Source organism: Grampus griseus (genome assembly GCF_964374135.1).
Source record: "Grampus griseus genome assembly, chromosome: 11".
Taxonomy (NCBI): domain Eukaryota; kingdom Metazoa; phylum Chordata; class Mammalia; order Artiodactyla; family Delphinidae; genus Grampus; species Grampus griseus.
In genome coordinates this window covers 21,386,325-21,410,084 of record NC_139005.1, presented here as the reverse complement: position 1 = coordinate 21,410,084, position 23,760 = coordinate 21,386,325, and the positions used below count along the sequence as shown (strand labels likewise).

At 38.6% G+C, this 23,760-nt stretch overlaps 1 protein-coding gene across 4 annotated transcripts in view; it reads left to right on the top strand.

The window, feature by feature from the left end:
* Positions 1 to 23,760, top strand: part of ITPR2 (inositol 1,4,5-trisphosphate receptor type 2) — a gene marked incomplete at its 5' end in the record, with an annotated part of 524,405 nt that overhangs the window by 174,837 nt on the left and 325,808 nt on the right. For all 4 annotated transcript variants that reach the window (XM_082665011.1, XM_082665010.1, XM_082665012.1 and 1 more), the window contains 2 exons: positions 4,811 to 4,955; positions 6,629 to 6,779. In XM_082665011.1, the coding sequence (XP_082521137.1) occupies positions 4,811 to 4,955; positions 6,629 to 6,779 (296 nt within the window). The remainder of the gene's footprint in view (positions 1 to 4,810; positions 4,956 to 6,628; positions 6,780 to 23,760) is intronic.

Genomic DNA, 23,760 nt, shown 5'->3' with positions numbered 1-23,760 from the left:
TTAGGGAGTGTTCTAATTTCATTCTTTTACATGTACCTGTGCAGTTTTCCCAGTACCACTTATTGAAGAGACTCTCTTTTCTCCATTGTATATCCTTGCCTCCTTTGTCATAGATTAGTTGACCATAGTTGTGTGGGTTTATCTTTGGGTTTTCTATCTTGTTCCATTGATCTATATTTCTGTTTTTGTGCCAGTACCATATTGTATTGATTACTGTAGCTTTGTAGTATAGTCTGAAGTCAGGGAGTCTGATTCCTCCAGCTCTGTTTTTTTCCCTCAAGACTGCTCTGGCTATTCACGGTCTTTTGTGTCTCCATACAAATTTTAAGATTTTTTTGTTCTCGTTCTGTAAAAAATGCCATTGGAAATTTGATAGGGATTGCATTGAATCTTTAGATTGCTTTGGGTAGTATAGTCATTTTCACACTAATGATTCTTCCAATCCAAGAACATGGTATATATCTCTCCATCTGTTGGTATCATGTTTAATTTCCTTCATCAGTGTCTTATAGTTTTCTGCATACAGTTCTTTTGTCTCCCTAGGTAGGTTTATTCCTAGGTATTTTATTCTTTTTGTTGCAATGGTAAATGGGAGTGTTTCCTTAATTTCACTTTCAGATTTTTCATCATTATTGTATAGGAATGCAAGAGATTTTTGTGCACTAATATTGTGTCCTGCAACTTGACCAAATTCATTGATTAGCTCTAGTAGTTTTCTGTGGCATCTTTAGGATTCTCTATGTATAATATCATGTCATCTGCAAACAGTGACAGTCTTACTTCTTCTTTTCCAATTTGTATTTCTTTTATTTCTTTTCCTTCTCTGATTGCCGTGGCTAGAACTTCCAAAACTATGTTGAATATTAGTGGCGAGAGTGGACATCCTTGTCTTGTTCCTGATCTTAGAGGAAATGCTTTCAGTTTTTCACCATGGAGAATGATGTTTACTGTGGGTTTGTTGTATATGGCCTTTATTATGTTGAGGTAGGTTCCCTCTATGCCCACTTTCTGGAGAGTTTTTATCATAAATGGGTGTTGCATTTTGTTAAAAGCTTTTTCTGCATCTATTGAGATGGTCATATGGTTTTTGTTCTTCAGTTTGTTAATATAGTATATATCAGTGATTGATTTGCGTATACTGAAGAATCCCTGCATCCCTGGGATAAATCCCACCTGACCATGGTGTATGATCCTTTCCATGTGTCGTTGGATTCTGTTTGCTAGGATTTTGTTGAGGATTTTTTCATCTATATTCATCAGTGATATTGGTCTGTAGTTTTCTTTTTTTGTAGTATCTTTGTCTGGTTTTGGTATCAGGGTGATGGTGGCCTCATAGAATGAGTTTGGGAGTGTTCCTTGGTCTGCAATTTTTTGGAAGATTTGAGAAGGTTGGGTGTGAGCTCTTCTCTAAATGTTTGATAGACTTCACCTGTGAATCCATCTGGTCCTGGACTTTTGTTTGTTGGAAGATTTTTTTTTTGTTTTTTGCGGTACACGGGCCTCTCACCGCTGCGGCCTCTCCCGTTGCGGAGCACAGGCTCCGGACGCGCAGGCTCAGCGGCCATGGCTCACGGGCCCAGCCGCTCCGCGGCACGTGGGATCCTCCCGGACCGGGGCACGAACCCGTGTCCCCTGCATCGGCAGGCGGACTCTCAACCACTGCGCCACCAGGGAAGCCCTGTTGGAAGATTTTTAATCACAGTTTCAATTCCTTACCTGTGATTGGTCTGTTCATATTTTGTGCTTCTTCCTGGTTCAGTCTTGGGAGGTTATACCTTTCTAAGAATTTGTCCATTTCTTCCAGTTGTCCATTTTATTGGCATAGAGTTGCTTGTAGTAGTCTCTTAGGATGCTTTGTATTTGTGTGGTGTCTTTTATAACTTCTCCATTTTCATTTGTAATTTTATTGATTTGAGTCCTCTCCCTCTTTTTCTTGATGAGTCTGTCTAATGGTTTATCAATTTTGTTTATCTTCTCAAAGAACCAGGTTTTAGTTTTATTGATCTTTGCTGTTGTTTTCTTTGCTTCTATTTCATTTATTTCTGCTCTGACCTTTATGACTTCTTTCCTTCTGCTAACTTTGGGTTTTGTTTGTTCTTCTTTCTCTAGTTCCTTTAGGTGTAACGTTAGGTTGTTTGAGATTTTTCTTGTTTCTTGAGGTAGGCTTGTATAGCTATAAACTTACGTCTTAGTACTGTTTTTGCTGCATCCCATAGATTTTTGGATCATCGTGTTTTCATCGTCATTCGTCTCTAGGTATTTTTTGATTTCCTGTTTGATTTATTTAGTGATCTCTTGGTTATTTAGTAACGTTTTGTTTAGCCTCCATGTGTTTGTGTTTTTTATGGTTTTCTCCTGTAATTGATTCTAATCTCATAGAGTTATGGTCAGTAAAGTTGCTTGATATAATTTCCATTTTCTTAAATGTACTGAGGCTTGATTTGTGACCCAAGATGAGATCTATCCTGGAGAATGTTCCGTGCACACTTGAGAAGAAGTGTAATCTCCTGTTTTTGGATGGAATGTCCTATAAATATAAATTAAATCTATCTGGTATTTTGTATCATTTAAAGCTTCTGTTTCCTCATTTATTTTCTGTTTGGATGATCTGTCCATTGGTGTAAATGAGGTGTTAAAGTCCCCCACTATTATTGTGTTACTGTCGATTTCCTCTTTTATAGCTGTTAACAGTTGCCTTATGTATTGAGGTGCTCCTATGTTGGGTGCATATATATTTATAATTGTTATATCTTCTTCTTGGATTGATTCCTTCATCATTATGTAGTGTCCTTCCTTGTGTCTTGTGGCATTCTTTATTTTAAAGACTATTTTATCTGATATAAGTATTGCTACTCCAGCTTTCTTTTGATTTCCATTTGCATGGAATATTTTTTTCCATCCCCTCACTTTCAGTCTGTATGTGTCCCTAGGTCTGAAGTGGGTCTCTTGTAGACAGCATATATATGGGTCTTGTTTTTGTATCCATTCAGCTAGCCTGTGTCTTTTGGTTGGAGCATTTAATCCATTCACGTTTAAGGTAATTATCGATATGTATGTTCCTATTCCCATTTTCTTAATTGTTTTGGGTTTGTTTTTGTAGGTTCTTTTCTTCTCTTGTGTTTCCCACTTAGAGCAGTTCCTTTAGCATTTGTTGTAAAGCTGGTTTGGTGGTGCTGAATTCTCTTAGCTTTTGCTTGTCTGTAAAGCTTTTGATTTCTGTATCGAATCTGAATGAGATCCTTGCTGGGTAGAGTAATCTTGGTTGTAGGTTCTTCCCTTTCATCACTTTAAGTATATCATGCCACCGCCTTCTGGCTGTAGAGTTTCTGCTGAGAAATCAGTTGTTAACCTTATGAGAATTCCCTTGTATGTTATTTGTCATTTTTCCCTTGCTGCTTTCAATAATTTTTCTTTGTCTTTAATTTTTGCCAATTTGATTACTATGTGTCTTGGTGTGTTTCTCCTTGGGTTTATCCTGTATGGGACTTGCTGCGTTTCCTGGACTTGGGTTGCTGTTTTCTTTCCCATGTTAGGGATGTTTTCTACTATCATCTCTTCAAATGTTTTCTCTGGTCCTTTCTCTCTCTCTCCTCCTTCTGGACCCCTATAATGCGAATGTTGTTGCATTTAATATTGTCCCAGCAGTCTCTTAGGCTGTCTTCATTTCTTTTCATTCTTTTGTCTTTATTCTGTTCCACAGCAGTGAATTCCAACATTCTGCCTTCCAGGTCACTTATCCTTTCTTCTGCCTCAGTTTTTCTGCTATTGATTCCTTCTAGTGTATTTTTCATTTCAGTTAGTGTATTGTTCACCTCTAGTTGTTTGTTCTTTAATTCTTCTAGGTCTTTGTTACACATTTCTTGCATCTTCTGGATCTTTGCCTCCATTCTTTTTCCGAGGTCCTGGATCATCGTCACCATCATTATTCTGAATTCTTTTTCTGGAAGGTTGCCTAACTCCACTTCATTTTGTTGTTTTTCTGGTGTTTTATCTTGTTCCTTCATCTGGTACGTAGCCCTCTGCCTTTTCATCTTGTCTATCTTTCTGTGAATGTGGTTTTTGTTCTACAGGCTGCAGGATTACAGTTCTTCTTGCTTCTGCTCTGGAAAAATTTCTTGAAGACTTTAAATTCAGCAGATGAACTCAATGATTTTGATCATGTCTTCCATTTTTAAAAAATTTATTTTATTGAAGTTTAGTTGATTTACAGTGTTGTGTTAATTTCTACTATTCAGCAAAGTGATTTGGTTATACAGAGGTATACATTCTTTTTTATCTTCTTTTCCATTACGATTTATCACAGAATATTGAGTGTGGTTCCTTGTGCTATACAGTAGGACCTAGTTGTTTATTCATTTTATATATAATAGTTTGCATCTACTAATCCCAAACTGCCAATCCATCCCTCCCCCAAATGTATTCAGTTTTGAAATGAAATATAACGAAAGGCATTTCTTTATTCAGACTTGGATTGTTAATTTTCCAAATGCAAACAAGATACTCTTTTTGTAAAGTAAAATGACAGCTCTTGATAATAGAAAAGTTATTCTGGAAACCAATAAACAGAAATCATGTTAATAAAAGGAGTAACAATTAATAAAAGGAGTCACAATGGTAGACTCTGATTTAAATGCTTTACATGTATCAACTCATTTCAAAATAGCTCCATTTTATAGACGAGGGTACAAAGTGTAGAAAGGTTTATTAATTTACCCAAGCTTAGACGACAAGAGGTCAAAATATATATATTTTCCTATTTTAAATGATTAGAATCAATTTAACTTCTTTTAAATTCTTTCTGTCTTCATAGATATGATTCTATAACAGACTCTTCCAGAAATGATATGAAGAGGAAATTTGCACTGACAATGGAATTTGTTGAAGAATACTTGAAAGAGGTTGTAAATCAGCCTTTTCCTTTTGGAGATAAAGAAAAAAACAAACTGACATTTGAGGTAATTTTTTTAAACAATTAATCCATGAGGTTATTCAATTTATGCTGTCTAAAATTAGATACATTGAACATCAAAGATTTTTTTCCCTCTAATGTTTAGAATGTTTTAGTAATTAGGTAGTTAAATTTATGAACATATGATTCCCTCTGCCACTGATTAAAGGATAGATTTGATGCTTTAATTATACCTGATATAGAATACTAAATATTTTATTTATAATTACCTGTTAGATACTCTGATTTTTTTAGTTTCATTTATTGTGTAAGCTTTATTGCATTTAATGAACAAAGACAGCTTTGCATATTTATAAAATGGTTGGATACGTTTTTTTCATCTCCATGAAGGTAATGTTTTTAGCCTTATTAAACTGAATTGAAATACCACCAGTTATAATATCACTTTGGGGATATAGGGGCAAAACTAGAGAAAAGATGCCACTACAAGATATCTGGGGTATTAGGTGCCTACTGGTGTGTAACAGATTACCCCCAAATTTAGCAGCCCAAAGCAACAAGCATGTATTATCTCACAGTTTCCGTAGGTCAGGAATCTGGGAGGGCTTATTAGTTGGGTAGTTCTAGGTCAGGGTCTCTCATGAAGTCAGGATCTCACAGGCTGTTGATTAGGGTTGCAGCTTCCGTGGGTCAGGAATCTGGGAGGGCTTATTAGTTGGGTAGTTCTAGGTCAGGGTCTCTCATGAAGTCAGGATCTCACAGGCTGTTGATTGGGGTTGCAGTTTCCGTGGGTCAGGAATCTGGGAGGGCTTATTAGTTGGATGGTTGTAGGTTAGGGTCTCTCATGAGGTCAGGGCCTCACAAGCTGTTGATTGGGGTTGCAGTCATCTGGGGTTAGATGATCTGCTTCTAAGATCACTTGTGTGGTTGCTGGCGGTTACACTTCCTTGCTGGCTATTGTCTAGGCACCTCATCTTCTTGCCGTGTGGGCCTTTCCATAGGCTGCCTCAGTGTCCTTACAGTATGGCACCTGGCTTCCCCCAGAGCAACCATTAGAGAGAGAGAAAGAGAGAGCCCAAGGTGGAAGTTGCAATCTCCTATAACCTAATCTTAGAACTGTCGTGTCATCATTTCTGCTATATGCCGTTGGAGACACTGACTAACCCTGGGGCAATGTGGAAGGAGACCCTACATTGGGCGCCATCTTGGAAGCTGGCTCTCACACCTAGTATGTCCTACAGTATCCAGGAGACCACACAGTGGCATAAGGAACATATATTTCTAGACAAATTTCTTGGATAATATTCATTTATTAAAGTAATTCATTAAAGTAACTATTTATTAAGTGGTATCCTACTGACGTAAGTTAATGTTTAAATAAGAGGTAAATCATTCTAATGTAAACCTCTTTTAACCACCCTGATACAACTAAAATCTTGTCTTGTCCCTTCCTTGCTGGCTGTTGACAAGATACCTCATCTTCTTGTCACATGGGCCTTTGATGGGGTTGATGAACTGGTCTTATTTGGATTTAATTCTAAACTTGACTAAATTGGAGTTCAGTGGTTGCTTTCACAGGTATTTCAATTTCTAGGTATTAAAGAATTAGAAAGGTTAGAAATACCTGCACTAACTTAGATAATAAAAAGTCAATGCTAATTTCCGTTCCTAATGTTTTTCTTTTCTTTTTCACCTTCTCCCCGCCTTTTTAAAATTAAGGTGGTCCACTTGGCTCGGAATCTTATATACTTTGGATTTTATAGTTTCAGTGAATTATTAAGGCTAACAAGAACACTTCTGGCTATCCTTGACATCGTTCAGGCCCCCATGTCATCGTATTTTGAAAGATTAAGCAAATTTCAAGATGGAGGTAAGTACTTTGGAGAAAAGTTATAATCTTTTTGGTATTTCTTTGAGGTGAGATAGAAAACAAATCTATAGAGAAGTGGTTGTTAACATGTACCTGCTAATATATGTGTGCAAATGGAATGTCATCCTGCGATAGGACTGAGTGACCAGAGGCTGGATATACAAACATTCTTCTCTGTTTTTAATGAAAAGCTTTAAAAGACAACTTCATAAGATCAATGAATTCCACCTTCAGCAGCTCATGTTAAGGTCAATCCACTAAAACATCTTAATACTTCTGATCATCGTGGTGTGTCATGTGCTGGCTACGCTTCATAGCATGGCATAAAAAATGCAGAGAATGGGCACACTCAGGGTCACACCAGAGAAGCAGAGAGTGCAAGGCTAGCACAAGAGGCAGTACAGTAAAGTGGGCAAGAGAGCATGCGCTTTTGAGTCAGAGTGCCTATGTTCAAATCCTGCCTTGACCATTTATTAACTTAGGCACGGTACTTATCTTCTCCAAGAGTTTCTTTTCTTATCTGAGATATGATGTTGAAAATAACAGTATCTTCCTCACAGTCTCCATGTGAGAATTAAGTGAATGTGTACAACATATTCAAAGCACTTATAACAGTGCCCATCTCATAACTCAATAAATTTTTTTTCAGATGGTGATTGTCTTTAAGTAGGATGCTCTGAAAATACCGTGTGGTATAGGATTGTTTGCAGAATGTATATTGAAGAGTGCATTTAAGGTATACAGCTGTAAGGAAGTGGGGAAGGTAGGATTGGGCAGACGGAAAAGCTGAGCCACAGTGAGGTTACAATTGAGGTCATTACTGATCCTACAGGGAGCTCTGGAGCTGAGTTGGCCCTTCAAAGTGGTCACAAATTAAGGCAAAGGGCCTGAGCTTTATATCCTCGCATTAGCCAGCCTTGACTTCTGGCTTCATCACAGAGGGAGTGTGTAGCTTTGGGTAAGGCAGTCCCCCTGGACAAGGGTCACTCTTAGTGGGAAGCACGGCTTCGAGAAGACAGCAGTCATCATGCCCAGCAACTGAGGAAATAGATACCTCAGCTCTAAGAGGTGATGCGGGTGGAGCATAATGTATCCACTATAGTATCCACTACAGGATTAAACAGTAAAGCCAGAAATCTAACTTCGGACATAGGGAAGAAATATATGACTAGGAATGATAAACGAACAAGTAGCTGAAGTAATTAATTGTGATGCCTAAATCTCAATTCCTTCTACATCTGCCAAAAATCTGTACAGACCAATAAAAAGCAAATTATACCCCATAAATCCCTCACCTTCAGCAGAACTAGAGAACAGAGGACAGTCCGAACTTCAGTTATTATAAGTGGAAAAGCAACATCAGTTTTTAGTGGCACTGTCTCACTGTTCCTACTGAGAGCCTCTGTGGACAGTTAGGGAGTTCTGGAAAAACCATGTGGAAGAGACAGGAAGGGATTGTACGAAAATCACCCTTAGAATTCCTTGGTGGTCCAGTGGTTAGGACTTCTTGCTTCCACTTCCGGGGGCCTAGGTTCAATCCCTGGTCAGGGAACTAAGATCCATCAAGCCGCATGGTGTGGCCAAAAGAAAAAAAAAGAAAAGAAAAGAAAAAAGAAAACCACCCTTAGAAAAAGAAAGTCTGTCTATCCTAAGGGTGAAAATATTGAAAGAGATTCCAGGTAGATAAGAGCACTGAGTACGGAGGAAGGAACTTGAAAGTACACAGGTAGCAGTTGTGGAAAAGCAATGCTTCTAGGGATGAACGAGGTTAAAAGTAAGGAAGAGGCACCCTTTGGAGTCTTGTTGGTGAAGGCAAAAAGAAACAAGGTGGGGAAATCTAGAATACAAGATAAAAGAAACTAACACAGTATTGTGAAGCAATTATACTCCAATAATGATCTATTAAAAAAAATTGAAGAAAATATAACTTCCTCCACTGCCCCCCAACAAAAGCCAGACTTTAAAGAAACTGCACTTCATGACTCAGACAGAAGAGGGTGCTCCTGAACTGAAGATCTTGTAAAGCAGCTCATGTTGTCACCTTGTCCATGAAATGCAGAAATGTAATCAATCTTCATCTCTATGAAAGGACTGTAAGATCAAAACATTTCAGTTGATGGAAATTTCTCTCTGAACATCAACCATGAAAGAGAAGAAAATTGTCAATGATACTCTAAACTGAATTAAATATCTTCAAACAATGAAACATGAATGTATGAAATACACCTTGAATCATAAATCCAAGAACTAAGGTTAGAAATAGACCAACACAAACCAGTGGGAAATGAAATGAAAGTTGATTGGACTCAGAAAAGAAAAAGACTTTATTATTATTATTTTTAGAAATAACAGATCGAATTACAAGATATCAAAGGAAGAATACATTTGAATGAAAGTATAGTAAGCACCATTGAAGAAAGGCAGGAGAACAGTGATGAGAATGTTAAGGATTTAAAGAAACAAGTAAAAATGGTCAGTGAGAAAGTGGTTGAAATAGAAGAAAGGCAAAGAAGGGCCATCATATGAATAATTGGAGTCCTTGAAAAAGAAAAGCAAAACAATGGAACAGACCTGAGATTTAAAATTCCAATCCAAGAAAACATTCTGTAACTAAAAGATAACCTGAATTCTACATGGTGGAGTTATGTAGGATGGTAATCTCCAAGACTTAAGACATAGAAAAATGAAACTATTATATATAGTATATATTCAGACAGAGTGGTGAGGGGGACAGGGAGGCACTATGAAAGCAAATGGAGAATAAAGGGAAGGAAAGATGCTTCCTGGTATGATGCTTTTTACGATACCCAGTTTACTTTACACCAGACCATTCTTTAAAAACTTAGAAATTGATTTCGACTTTTGTTCTCAGTGCTTATAGTCTACTTTCAGAGTTATACCCTACAGAGTATTTTATTCCTCTGAAAATTTGCTGGTATCTTGTACGTACTCTCCACTGTCCTGTGTGTGTCTGCCCTCTAAGACACGTTTTCTACTCTTTTCAATAGTTTATAATTCTCATATTTTCTCATGAACTCCATTCACCTCTGGATACCTTAATCATTCTTTCAACTCTCTGAGAACGATTAATTTTTCAATAAGAATTTATTGAGCAACTATTGCATGCCAGACCTTATTCTAGACACTGGAAAAAAAGATGATGAACAAGATAGAGTCCTTAGCCCTAGGGGGGACAGACAATTAATAAATAGGCATAATCCCTCACCTCTCCCTATTGGGGGAGACAGTCAGATAATAAACAAATGAATATACACTATTACATTGGATAATACTATGGACAAAAATCAAGTAGGACAATATGGAGCATGATGGAGAAGGGAGGGGCAGTTATTTTTAGCTAGAGTAGATTTTTTTTCAATTGAAGTATAGTTGATTTACAATGTTGTGTTAGTTTCAGGTGTACAGCAAAGTGTTTCCATTATACATACATATATATCTATTTTTTTCAGATTCTTTTCCCTTATAGTTTATTGTGAAATATTGAATACAGTTCCTTGTGGTGTATAGTAGGACCTTGTTGGTTGTCTATTTTATATATAGTAATGTGTATATGTCAATCCTAATCTTCCAATTTATCCCTTCTCCCCTTACTCCCTGGTAACCATAAGTTTATTTTCTACATCTGTAACTATTTCTGTTTGTATATAAGTTGATTTGTATCATTTTTAAGATTCCACATATAAGTGATATCATATGATATTTGCCTTTGCCTGACTTACTTCACTTAGTATGATAATTTCTATGTCCATCCATGTTGCTGCAAATGGCAATATTACATTCTTTTTTATGTCTGAGTAATATTCCCTTGTATATATGTACCATATCTTCTTTATCCAGTCATCTGTTGCTGGACATTTAGGTTGCTTCCATGTCTGGCTGTTGTAAATAGTGCTGCTATGAACATTGGGGTGCATGTATCTTTTTGAATTATGGTTTTCTCTGGATATATGCCGAGGAATGGGATTGCAGGATCATATGGTAGTTCTATTCTTAGTTTTTTAAGGAACTTCCATACTGTTCTCCATAGTGGCTGTATCAATTTACATTCCCACCAGCAGTGCAGGAGGGTTCCCTTTTCTCCACACCCTCTCCAGCATTTATTATATGTAGACTTTATGATGATGGCCATTCTGACTGGTGTGAGGTGATACCTCACTGTAGTTTTGGTTTGCATTTCTAGCTAGTTTTTGTTTGCATTGAACAGCCTCTCTGATGTCTGAGCAGAGACCTACATGCATCAAGGAAGACGGCCCTGAGGCAGAGTCAGCTTGTTCTGTGTGAGGAGCAGCAGGAAGGCCATTTTGGCTGAGGCAAAGTGAGGGAAGGGAGAATACAGGAGAAAAGGCCGGAGAAGCTCACACTGTAGAGATTTGTAGACCCTTGAATTTGGATTGTGCTCTAAGTTTGATGGGCAACTTCAGAGGGTTTTGAGAAGGGATCAGTATGATTTGATAACTTTGGCTGCTGAGTGGACAGTAGTGAACATGTATGTGGACATAAATGTTAGAAAGACCATAGAAAGGAGGCTATGGCAGGATGGGAAGATGGTGTTGGACTAGAATAGAAGTGGTAGAAGTGGATGAATTTGGAATGGTACTGTCCTGACTCATAGGACTTGGATGTGAAATGGGAAAGAAAGAAGAGAGTCAAAGATTATTCCTGGGTTTTGAAAGCAGTTGGGTGAATGTGGTGCTATTTATTGAGGTGAGAAAGACTAGTGGATAAGTAGGGTTGTAGGGACAATCGGGATTTCTGTTTGGGCACATCAGGTGGGAAATGACTGTTAGGCATCCAGTTGGGGATGTTATGGTGACAGTTGGATATGTGGATGAACTTAGGGTATTGTCAGGGTAGAAATATGAATGTGAGAATTGGTGCATAGGAGACATGAATATGATCACTTAAGGAGTGATTGTTGATTGGGAAGAAATGACATCTAAAGACTGAATCCTGGTTGCACCAACATTGAACACCAAGATAGAGCAGTCCCCTGCAAAAGAGTCTGGGACAGAGAACCAGTGAGTAAAGAGGAAAACCAGGAGAATACGTTGTCTTGGAGGCCAAATGAAAAGTAATTGTAATTGTTTGTTGGCTTGTATGATATATTTCCTAGATAGCTGCTGTTCATCGAGGACTGTATGTGCTGAGTGGTTTTCCATGGACTACTTTCCATGTAGAGCGACTTGTGCTTAACCATGACACACAGTGTTACTCCATTAATTAAATATAAAACACCATAATTCTATTCTAGTATAAATGGGGATTCATGATAGTTTTTATCAGCCCATTATAATTCTCTAAGAAACTTCTTGCTGTGCTGTAAGAAATGCCTGTATGTGTCCTGCATGAACCGAGGCTCAGAGGCCTCTTCCTTTTGACACTCGACTCGTGTGGTGTGTAGAATGGTGTCTCTTTATTTGGGGAAAGGCATTTTCCTAATCTGTGGAAAGGGTTTGTGGATTTTGCCTAGATTTTTGGCATTTGAAAGAAGATGTTTAGTAGTAAATACCCTAGAAATCGGTTATTCTGGTTCTTGGGGCATTGAAATTAATTTGAATTTAAGGACTATAGTTTAAGATCCCTTCTCTTGATATTTGCAAATCAGAGGGTAAATTATTTCTTTTATACATTCCTATTATTGGATACATAATGTAAACTGTGAGAAAATATAGTTTGTTGTTAAGCACGATTTGATAACAGTGATGGTTATACTACACAAGACACCTCTGAGAGAATTTGTTAGAATGAGCTTTCTTCATTTCTCTCAACTCTAAAAGCCCTTCTCAAGGAATCATTTTTGCTTTTACTAGCACTAAATGTTTATTTAATATCATTCTCTTGCATACATATGGGAGGACAATGCTTTTATAGTAAAACACTCTTTAGATTTCTTTGGAGCATAACTATACTTGCAAGACAAAAAAAAAAAAGTACTATACTTTTTGTCAATGTTGCCTTGAGGTACATTTGAAAAAGTGAATATGTGGCTTTATTTACATTACATAAAACAGAAAAGAAAGAATGTACCTCACAGGGATACATTGTTTGCTCATAAATATTGCCAATATGCGAATGTAATGGAATTGTGCCTGGATTCCACACTGTTTTGTAAAAAGTACCAATATAGAAAACCATAATCAGGGAGATTAATTAATTTGCGTAAGATTCGTGAGTAAGTCAGTAGCATTGCGAAGAATTAAAGTGCAAGGAATTAGTCTTCCTATCTTTTGCACCACTCAATTATTTATTAGTCTGATGAACTAATATTTTAGAAAAATTGTTACTGAGGTTAGAATTTTGGTCCGTAAATTTTTTTGAAGTTAACACTTCTGTAGGGGCTCGGTCTTAACACTTCTGTAGGGGCTCGGTCTTATAAGGTAAGTAAACAAAATACAGAGTTGAAAATAAATTTTTAAAATAAAAAATAATAAAATTGGGACAAAGCAACATCATGTGCCTCTAGATGTGACGTCCTGAGAAGGACACAACATTGCCTACTTAGTATTCCTGACAAAAATTCATAATCACCATCTAATTATGAAGAAATATCAGACAGGTACAAATTGAGGGGGGTATTTTATAGAACAACTGGCTTGAACATTTCGAAAATGTCAGTGTTATGAAAGATAAAGTTTGAGAAACTGTTTCAGAATAAAGGAGATAAAAGAGACATGACAACTACATATAATATGTGGTTTTGGATCAGGAAAATTATTATCTACAGAAGACGTTATTGGCACAATTGGTAAAATTTGAATATGGATTGTACATTAGGTTGTAGTGTTGTATCAGATTTCCTGAATTTTATAATTGTACTGTACTGTAGTTATGTAAGAGAATGTACTTGTTTTTAGCAAATACGTGCTGAAGAAGTGAGAGTTAAAAAGGTCATGATGTTTGGAACTAACTCTCAAAGAGTGCAGGAAAGATTGTGTGTGTGTGTGTGTGTGTGTGTGTGTGTGTGTACAGAGGGAGAGAGGATGTAAATGTGGCAGAATTTGTGAATCTGATAAATGTGGGCAGAGGGTGTTATGATGTTCTTTGTACTATTCTTGTAACTCTTTCCATAAATTCGAAAGTATTTCAAAACAGAAAAATTAATGACTTAAATAATTAGCCAAGTAAGAAAATGATTTATTATGTGTAAGATGACATTTCAAACTTACAGCATTATCTTGCAACTCTTCTAGGAGATGTGTCATTATAGCTGAGTTCTCTTAAGCTATAAATTCTTAAAAAAGCCCTATTAGACTCTATAAATTCTTAGCAAAAGAAGCAAGAGACAACACATTTCTGGAATTTCCATATGTGGAGACAGGATTGTCAGGCCTGGGAAAAATTCCTGTGGTACAGGGTGAGACTGAGGCTGATGGCCAGAGAGGAAATCCCAGATTACGGGAAGTACCTGGAGAAAAAAGAATTGTTATGTTATTCTAAAGGACGAGTCAGGGAGCTGTAGCAATATTGCCACAGTATAATACCCGGTGTAGCACCATCTTGGCTATGTATATTAAAAGTGTTTGATTATATTTTCTTAATTTTAATGAAACTTTATTTTTATCGGCAGTCATTTGCAAAATACAATTTTTTAAAAATAGGAGGTAATTTTATAAGCACTGTTGCTGGACAGGCCAGCTCTTTCAAGTAAATGATAACAGCTTTCTTTTCTCATACTGTGTCTGGAAAATTCTGTGCAATAGAACTATGTCTTTTTTTTATCCTTTTGATCGACTTACCACTTAAGAATTCTGCTCCAGCACAGTTGGGGTTGGACATTCAGAGAAATGTGTCTGGTCATTGTTTGGCAGGTCAGACCCAGGGGAGCGGAAGAAGAGAGAGGTGTGTGGAGAAGGTGAAGGCTTATGGTTCCCGGAGTTCAATTCCATGCCGGCCTCAGTGGCGCCTGTCTTAAATAGGGTGTGCACACAGCATTCATATGTTTTTCTGGGAAATCCTGTAGGCTTAGATGCCAGTGATTCGTGTTTGAGGCAATGGGGATGGCTGCCTTGGAAAGTGGCAATTACAGAAGTTTTCCTCTTCTGGGTCCTTGGTTACAGTGCAGCCCTTCACGTCACTGGGAGTTGTCCTCATCCTAGAGCTGGTTGGGAGTCTGAGTCTAGCTCCCAGGTTGTGTCTGTTCACCGTCACGGTGGCTTTTTAGTTGGCATGCTCAGCAGAAATTGATAGGTTCAGAAGCAGCTTCTCATTTTCGTGCCCTAGAGGTGGTCCATTCAGAAAATTATCCAGGCACACTCACATGGAGACAAAAGGAGCTGGCACTGCCCTGGCCTTTACTGTAGTGAGGCAGAAGATTCTCGTCTTCAGAGCTATCAACTGTCAACTTTTCATTCACTATGTACTCACTTAAGAAAAGAAATACTGTTTTCAAACAAGTTTATTCACTCCCAGCAGGCTATGTTGTTCAGTCAGTGTGCTTTGCCTAATACCTGTCATTTACTCTCAGTGATTTAGAATTCACAGGCACCATTCAGTGTAATTGATCTTTAGAATCGAAGGATTATGTCAAGCAGTGCTCTTCTTTGTCATGTTTAGAAGTTAAAAGCAAATGCCATATACAGGCTGATAAACTGGATATTGTTAATATATTTGTGAAAGTACATTTCACAAATATAAAAAATTATGTGTCTCTCTTTATGCTTGCTGAAGGATACACAATCAAGGATTGATACTACTACAGGCATACCTTCTTTTATTGCACTTAGCTTTATTGTGTTTCACAGATATTGCATTTTTTACAAACGGAAGGTTTGTGTCACCCCTGAGTCCAGCAAGTCTGCTGGAGCCATTTTCCCAACAGCATTTGTTCACTTTGTGTCTCTGTGTCACATTTTGGTAATTCTCAGAATATTTCAAACTTTTTCATTATTAATATGTTTGTCATGATAATCTGTGGTCTTTGATGTTGCTCTTGTAATTGTTTTTGGCCACCACTAGCCATGTCCACATAAGCCGGCCAACTTAATCAATAAATGTTGTGTGTGTTCTGACCGCTCCACCAACCTGCCGTTCCCCGTCTCTCCTTCTCTCCTTGGGCACCCCTATTCCCTGAGACACATCAATATTGAAATTAGGCCAGTTAATAACCATACAATGGCCTCTGTGTGTTCAAGTGAAAGGAAGAGTTGCACGGCTCTCACTTTACATCAAAAGCTAGAAATAATTAAGCTTAGTGAGGAAGGCATGTTGAAAGCCAAGATACACTAAAAGCTAGGCCTCTTGCACCAGTTAGCCAAGCAGTGAATGCAAAAGGAAGGTTCTTGAAGGAAGTTAAAAGTGCTACTCCAGTGAACATATGAATGGTAAGAAAGGGAAACAGCCTTATTGCTGATATGGAGAAAATTGTAGTGATCTGGAGAGAAGATCAAAGAAGCCACAACATTTCTTTAAGCCAAAGCCTAATCCAGAGCAAAACCCTAACTGTCTTCAATTCTCTGAAGGCTGAGAGAGGTGAGGAAACCGCAGGAGAAAAGTTTGAAGCTAGCAGAGGTTGGTTCATGGGGTTTAAGGGAAGAAACCATGTCCATAACATTGAAGTGCAAGGTTAAGCAGCAAGTGCTAAGGTAGAAGCTGCAGCAAATTATCCAGAAGACCTAGCTCAGATAATTCATGAAGGTGGCTACACTAAACAACAGATTTTCAGTGTAGACAAAGCAGCCTTCTATTTGAAGAAGTTGCCATCTAGGACTTTCATAGCTAGAGAGGAGAAGTCAATGCCTGTCTTCAAAGCTTCAAAAGACAGGCTAACTCTTGTTGCGGGCTAAAGCAGCTGGTGACTGAGTTGAAGCCAGTGCTCATTTACCCTTCTGAAAATCCTAGGGCCCTTCAGAATTATGCTAACTCTACTTTGCCTGTGCTCTATAAGCACAACAACAAATCCTGGATGACAGCACATCTGCTTACAACATGGTTTACTGAATATTTTAAGCCCACTGTTGAAACCTACTGCTCAGACGAAAAGATTTCTTCCAAAATATTACTGCTCATTGACAGTGCACCTGGTCACTCAAGAGCTCTGATGGAGACATACAACCAGATTACTGTTGTTTCCCCGCCTGCTAACACAGCATCCATTCTGCAGCCCATGGATCAGGGAATAATTTTGACTTTCAAGTCTTATTATTTAAGAAATACATTTTATAAGACTATAGCTGCCTTAGGTAGTGATTCTTCTGATGGACCTGGGCAGAGTAAATAGAAAACCTTCTGGAAAGACTTCTTATTCTAGATGTCATTAAGAACATTTGTGATTCATGAGAAGAGGTCAAAATATCAACATTAACAGGAGTTTGGAAGAAGTTGATTCCAGCCCTCAGGGATGACTGTGAGGGGTTCAAAACTTCAGTGGAGGAAGTAACTGCAGATGTGGTATAAGTAGCAAGAGAACTAGAATTAGAAGTGGAGCCTGAAGATGTCACTGAATTGCTATAATCTCAAGTTAAAACTTGAACAATTGATGAGTTGTTTCTTATGAGAGAAGAAAGTGGTTTCTTGAGATGGAATCTGCTCCTGATGAAGATGCTGTGAAGATTGTTGGGATGACAACAAAGGATTTAGAATATTATATAAACTGAGTTGGTAAAGCAGTGGCAGGGTTTGAGAGGATTGACTCCACATTTGAAAGAAGTTCTACTGTGGTTAAAATACTGTCAAACAGCTACAGAGAAATTGTTCATGAAAAGAAGATTGATGCAGCAGACTTCATTATTGTCTTATTTTGAGAAACTGCCGTGACCACCTGAACCACCACCAAGCCCCACCCTGATCAGTCAGCAGCCATCAGCACTGAGGCAAGAGCCTCCACCAGCCAACAGATCGTAATTCTGTGAGGGCTCAGATGATGGTTAGCATTTTTTTTTATGATTAAGGTAATTTCATTCATTTATTCTTACATTTATGAATTTATCAAATGACATGTTATTTTGAATACACTCTGTGGAAAGACTCAACTGTTATTAGGACAGGCATGTCATGCAATGTTTGAACATGGGTAGACACTGACCTTCTTTGATGCTAAAAGAAAATAAACAATCCAGATCGTGAGCAATTTTTAGCATTAAAATATTTTTTAAGTTAAGGTGTATACATTTTTTTTTAACACATAATGCTGTTGTACACTTAATAGACTAAACCATGGTGTAAACAACTTTTATATGCACTGGGAAACCAAAAAATCTTCCTGAGACTCATTTTTATTGCGATATATGATTTGCCGTGGTGGTCTGGAACTGAACCTGCAGTATTTCTGAGGTATGCCTATACTAATGTGATTAATTAAGATCACTTATTGCAGGTGCGTGGGTGTATTTTGTTCTACTAGAGAGTCATTTCAATGGTTGGGACAAATGTGAATCGTACTTATACATTCTCCTAAGAGCAGCATAACGTGTTAACTCGGAAAGGTGAGAGTATCATCTCCATTTGAGCAGGGTATAGAACTTGACACAGTCTGGAAATAGCTTAAGTCTAATTTGTTGTTTAGTTATCCTGTCAATATCCTTTCATTTATCTGTTTGTTGTTTGAATGGAACTGGGGTTCAAATTTAAACCTCCAAAATGGAGCAATAAAGTCTAACCATTGAGTAAGACTTGGGCTCATTCGGGTGTCTAGGTCACCACTGTCATTTCTTCTCACAATTGCCCCCCAACCCTTGAACTCACCGCAGTTTGAAAAGACAATAGATCAGAAAACTGCCAAAAGGTCAACTAAGAGCCGAATAGTTTCTTTTCATCTTCTACCATTTTGCTTTTTCGCAGCTCCAAGTTCTTGGGAGTTTCTGTAGTAAATCCCTGAAAGGTCGGCCTGTTCCCAGTCGGTAACCAGATAATCTCTTTTTTTGGCATATGTGTTATAATATTGAAGAAGAGAAATCACCAAAAAAAAATCGATGGAAATTCCATTTACTTTTAGGATCTCCTTTCCTTTGAGGTTTCAGGGTGGGAGCTGAAGTGCCTTTGGTCTTAGAGAATAAAATACAGGTAACCACAGCAGCCCGAAATTATCCTCCTGCCCTAAAAGGATTCCAGCTGCACTGGTGACTCACGTAGCCCTGTGGGCCCAACCCAGGGTAGAGAAGAGATAAGGAGGGAGGGTAGTAGAGGCACCTTGGATACACAAATGTCCAGTAGTACCCCTTGCCCCAGAAGATTGGGGGAGGAGAATGAGGGTGTGCTAACTCCCCATCTAGTGGCAAAGAACCAGCTGCTTCTTCAATTTAACTTTTTTTTTTTTGCCTTGGCTGGGACTTCACATGATCCACCTTGAAATGCTTTTCCTGGCAGCGTAGTTGCTTTTTAAAAGGAGAAGGGAAATTGAGATGGAAGGTGGAGCAGAAACATTTTTTAATAGTGTTCTATGGGTGGGAAAGGAGGAAAATATTTGCAGCAAAAAGTCTGCCAGAAAATAGTTTCTTCCTTTATAAAATCAGGAGGTTAATCTAAATGTGATCTTTACAGTCTCTTTCAGTTCAAAGCTGTGATTCTTCGAAGATTAGTATGTAATTCTCATTCGCTCACTCAATGGTATTCTTTTTAATGTGTGTTGCAAAAGACTCCTTTTAGCAGATATCCATGAAGCATGACTGCTGGTTAAGAGCTGTGATTGCTCTTTGTAAAGACACCAGCTACAATGCCTTGAAACCAGGAACCTTAGTTCCCTTAAAATATCGAGTGTATCAAAAAAATCAAGCAAGGGCTTCCCCGGTGGCGCAGTGGTTGAGAGTCCGCCTGCCGATGCAGGGGATGCAGGTTCGTGACCCGGTCTGGGAAGATCCCACATGCTGCGGAGCGGCTGGGCCCTTGAGCCATGGCCGCTGAGCCTGCGCGTCCGGAGCCTGTGCTCCGCAACGGGAGAGGCCACAGCAGTGAGAGTCCCGCATACTGCAAAAAAAAAAAAAGAAAAAGCAAGTAAGCAAGCAAGAAAGGCTTACCTGTGTGCAAGTTGGGACTCCGAGGACATGTATATGTGGAGTTGGAGGATGAGAAAGAACAGAAATGAGGTTTAGTACAGTGACCATCACCAAACAGCAGGTAGCAAAGGTCCAGGCAGCTTCATTTTAAGGACTCTCTCTAATGTCCCTTCAGCTCCTGTCAATGTTTCATCAGACTGAGCTCCTTCCAGGTCGGTATAAACTACATAAGTTCACAGCACAGCTCACAGTGCTCAGAAGTGTCAGGCAGGTTGGCTTGCCGGAGGAAGATGCCACGGTGACCAGTCATCATCTGAACATCTCTTTCCTGGACTTCTAGACTTAATTTTTCCCACCACCATTCTGCCCCTCGCGATGCTTCTTTTTGATGGTCCTGCCTCATCTCTGCTTCCAGCCTGTCCCTCGCCTTCAGGCAGATCTGTCTCATCCACTCTGGGTCTCGTTCCTCACACCTGCCTGCTCCCATCAGCTTCTTCTCCCTTCTGCCTACACCTTCTCCCCATTCCCATCATATGCTTCTAGTAGAGGGAGCTGGAGCCTCAAAGAGGCGGCCGGGACACGTGTGCAATCCTGTCCACAGTGATAGGTTTCTCTTGTCCTCTGTGTGTGTGCCCTGGGTCAGATGAGTGTGTTCTCATCATGCCTTGAGATTCGTCTCCTGACAGCAACTGCCCAGGATCTCTGGAGGTCCTTAGTGCAGGTTGTGTTCCCCAGGAAGCAGACTCTGAACAGAGATGAGCACGCCGGAGGCTTATTAGGGAGAGCTCTTAGCATCAACACTCGTGGAATGGAAGGGAAAGAAGCAGGCCTGGGCCAAGCGAGAAATTGGGTTGTGTTGTGGTCTTAGTGGGGAGCCTCTGGGTGGTGTGAAGTTGGGGTGTCCTTTCAGAGTTCTCTCTCATTGGAGTGAGGGGGCTGAGTTTTTATGGCCCCGTGGGCTGCCCTGGAATGGGGTGTGGTCTTGCTTGAGGCAGCTGTTTTCAGACCAGCCAATCCCCAGAGGACTGACTTTTGAGGGCTGTCCCCCAAGTGGCACTGCTAGCAGCTGAGGCAATAGTCCTTCCTTCCTGAAAGGGAATCTGGGCAGGACCATCACAGCATCCACTACAGATATTTTCCAGAGAAGTACCAAGACTGGAAAAACTGTAGGTCAAGATTAAGATCTCATAGGAAATAACAGATTAGGAAGAAAAATAAAAATGATTCAGATCTTATAGAAGATAGAGATTAGGGAGACAAATAAAAACAACATTAAGACATTTAAATGCACAGAAAAATTCTAGAGATGAAAAAAATTTCTAGAGGCTACCTACTTCCAAATGCCCCAGAATCACTGGCATCAGAAATCTACTCCGGGCAGCAGGTGTTTTATGGAATCCTTTTCTTCGGATGTGAAGGAAGATTTCTGTGATATTCTGATCTTCTGAGTCTGGTTCTCTTACCAACTTTGTGCTGTGCTGACTGCACCTCTAAGTCCTTTCTGGCTTAATGTATAATGTCTTTTACACTTTTGTTATATATTTTTTTCCTCCTTAAGCTTTAAGGTTACCAAAGCCTTAAGGTTACCTTAAGGATCCTTATGTGGGAATGTGGAGAAAAAGCCAAAAACAGCGTCAGGGAGAACAGCAGGGAGCGAAAAGGAACATCCAACTTCAAGATATTTAAGCGGTAACAGTTTTAAGACTTGTGTTTCAAACTTTGCTTCTGAGACAATCCCAACAACGGTTCACGAAAGCGAGATTCTTGGCTTAAATTTTTTTTGAAAGCCTTAAGGTTACCAAAGGCTTTCCCCTTTGGTAACCATAAGTTTGTTTTCTATGTCTGTGAGTCTGTTTCAGTATTGTAAATAAATTCATTTGTATAATATTTTAGATTCCACATGTAGAAGTTTTAGAAAAAGTGCCTATAACTGTCAGGTTTTCTCTTAGTTATCAATGGTGCCTGGGAGGACTTGTTTTCCCCCTCTGGGCCTAGTCTTCTCTCTCTGTATCAAGAGGTTCTCAAACACATGATCTACGCTAGATCATGTCCCTTTCAAAAATCAAATGAAGGTAAAAAAATAGGCAGAGAATAACTGTGTAATATGTCTATTAAATAGTTAATAGTGAGTGTCCACCATTTGCTAGGCCACACATTTGACAGAGGATTACTTCAGAAGGGAATCTATTATTTATATTTAACGCCTAGCACACATCAAAGTCTTGCATATTTTTATCTGAAATCCTTGTCACAATCCAGCAAGTAGGTTTTGTGGCCACATTGTGCCCAGGACATGTGCTCGTACAGAGGGTAAACACTTGCCCTGAGACCATGCAGCCTGTAGCTTGCTGAGCCACATTTTGAATTCAGCTTTCTTTTTCTTTTTCTCTAGTTCTTCACAAAAACCAACAGCCCTGCCGCGGATGTGCTTTCGGCTGTTACACTACTTTCTGTACAGATGACTTCTTCATCTGCAGGGACTCTGCTTTCTACTTTTTCCAAGTTTCCCAAGAAAGTTTAACATGAAACAGTGGGTGTTTATTAAAGAGTTTTGATTTAACTTGAGGTGACTTCGCAAGTCAGATCCAAAAAAAAAATTTAAGCCAAGAATCTCGCCTTCGTGAACCGTTGTTGGGATTGTCTCAGAAGCAAAGTTTGAAACACAAGTCTTAAAACTGTTACCGCTTAAATATCTTGAAGTTGGATGTTCCTTTTCGCTCCCTGCTGTTCTGCCTGACGCTGTTTTTGGCTTTTTCTCCACATTCCCACATAAGGATCCTTCTGAATCACATCCTCTACCTCTTACTAGTTATCATCATCTCTTAGAGAGTAACAACCCAGTTCCCTAAGAAGCCCACAGGTCTTCATAATCTGCATTAGACGTCTCTAGTTCTGTCTCTTGCTGTTGCCCCAGTAATACGAAACAATTTTATCCTCCAGGACACTTTGCTATGAGCTACTTCTGTATTTCATATATACTTTCATAACTCGCTTATCACTAGGATGAATGTATGTGCCATGCCTTATATAAACATGCATTTGAAGGACAAAAATATTTAGAGACCCTAATATTCCAAATGTATGTTGGTGACTTTTTTTTGTTAGTGTTGAAATTTTTTATGTCTGTTTTTCCTAGTAGACTTATGAAGGGCTCCATGACTCTTAGAATTACTACCTAGAAAATTCAATAATAAAGATTCAAAATTATTGACTGAGAGAGCCAGAAGTGGGGAGAAAAGCTATGAAAATGCATTCTGTTTCTGTTTCCATAGCTGACTTGTACCATGCCTAACATAACATGCATACTTGGCTTTCAGAAGTATTTACTGAGTGACATATATTTGATGAATGTATGTAACCTACATGTTTTATATAAATATGTATTTGAATGATAAGGATATTTTCTAGATCATGACATCTCAGATTTATAATTGTTTTTCTTTTATTACTTAAGAACTTTTAATCTGGCTTTCAAAACTTCCAATGAATGGGAGATAACATGACAAATGCCAGTTCATGTTAAAATACTTCCTGGTATTTTGTTTCTACAATTTTAGTGATTAATGTTATACCTTTTCACAATCTCTGCACCATCTCTTTTTTATAATTGATGTATAGCTGATTTACAGTGTTTTGTTAGTTTCTGGTGTACAGGAAAGTGATTCAGTTATAAGTGTGTATATACACACACACACATATGTGTAATATATTCTTTTTTATATTCTTTTCCATGATGGTTTATTACAGGTAGATATTGAATATAATTAGTTCCTTGTTCTACACAGTAGGAACTTGTTGTTCATCGGCTTTATATATAATAGTTTGCATCTGCTAATCCCAAACTCCTAATTTATCCCTCCTCCCCCGACCCTGGCTTTCCCCTTTGGTAACCGTAAGTTTGTTTTCTATGTCTGTGAGTCTGTTTCAGTATTGTAAATAAATTCATTTGTATAATATTTTAGATTCCACATGTAAGTGATATCATATGGTATTTGTCTTTCTCTTTCTGACTTACTTCACTTAGTACGATAATC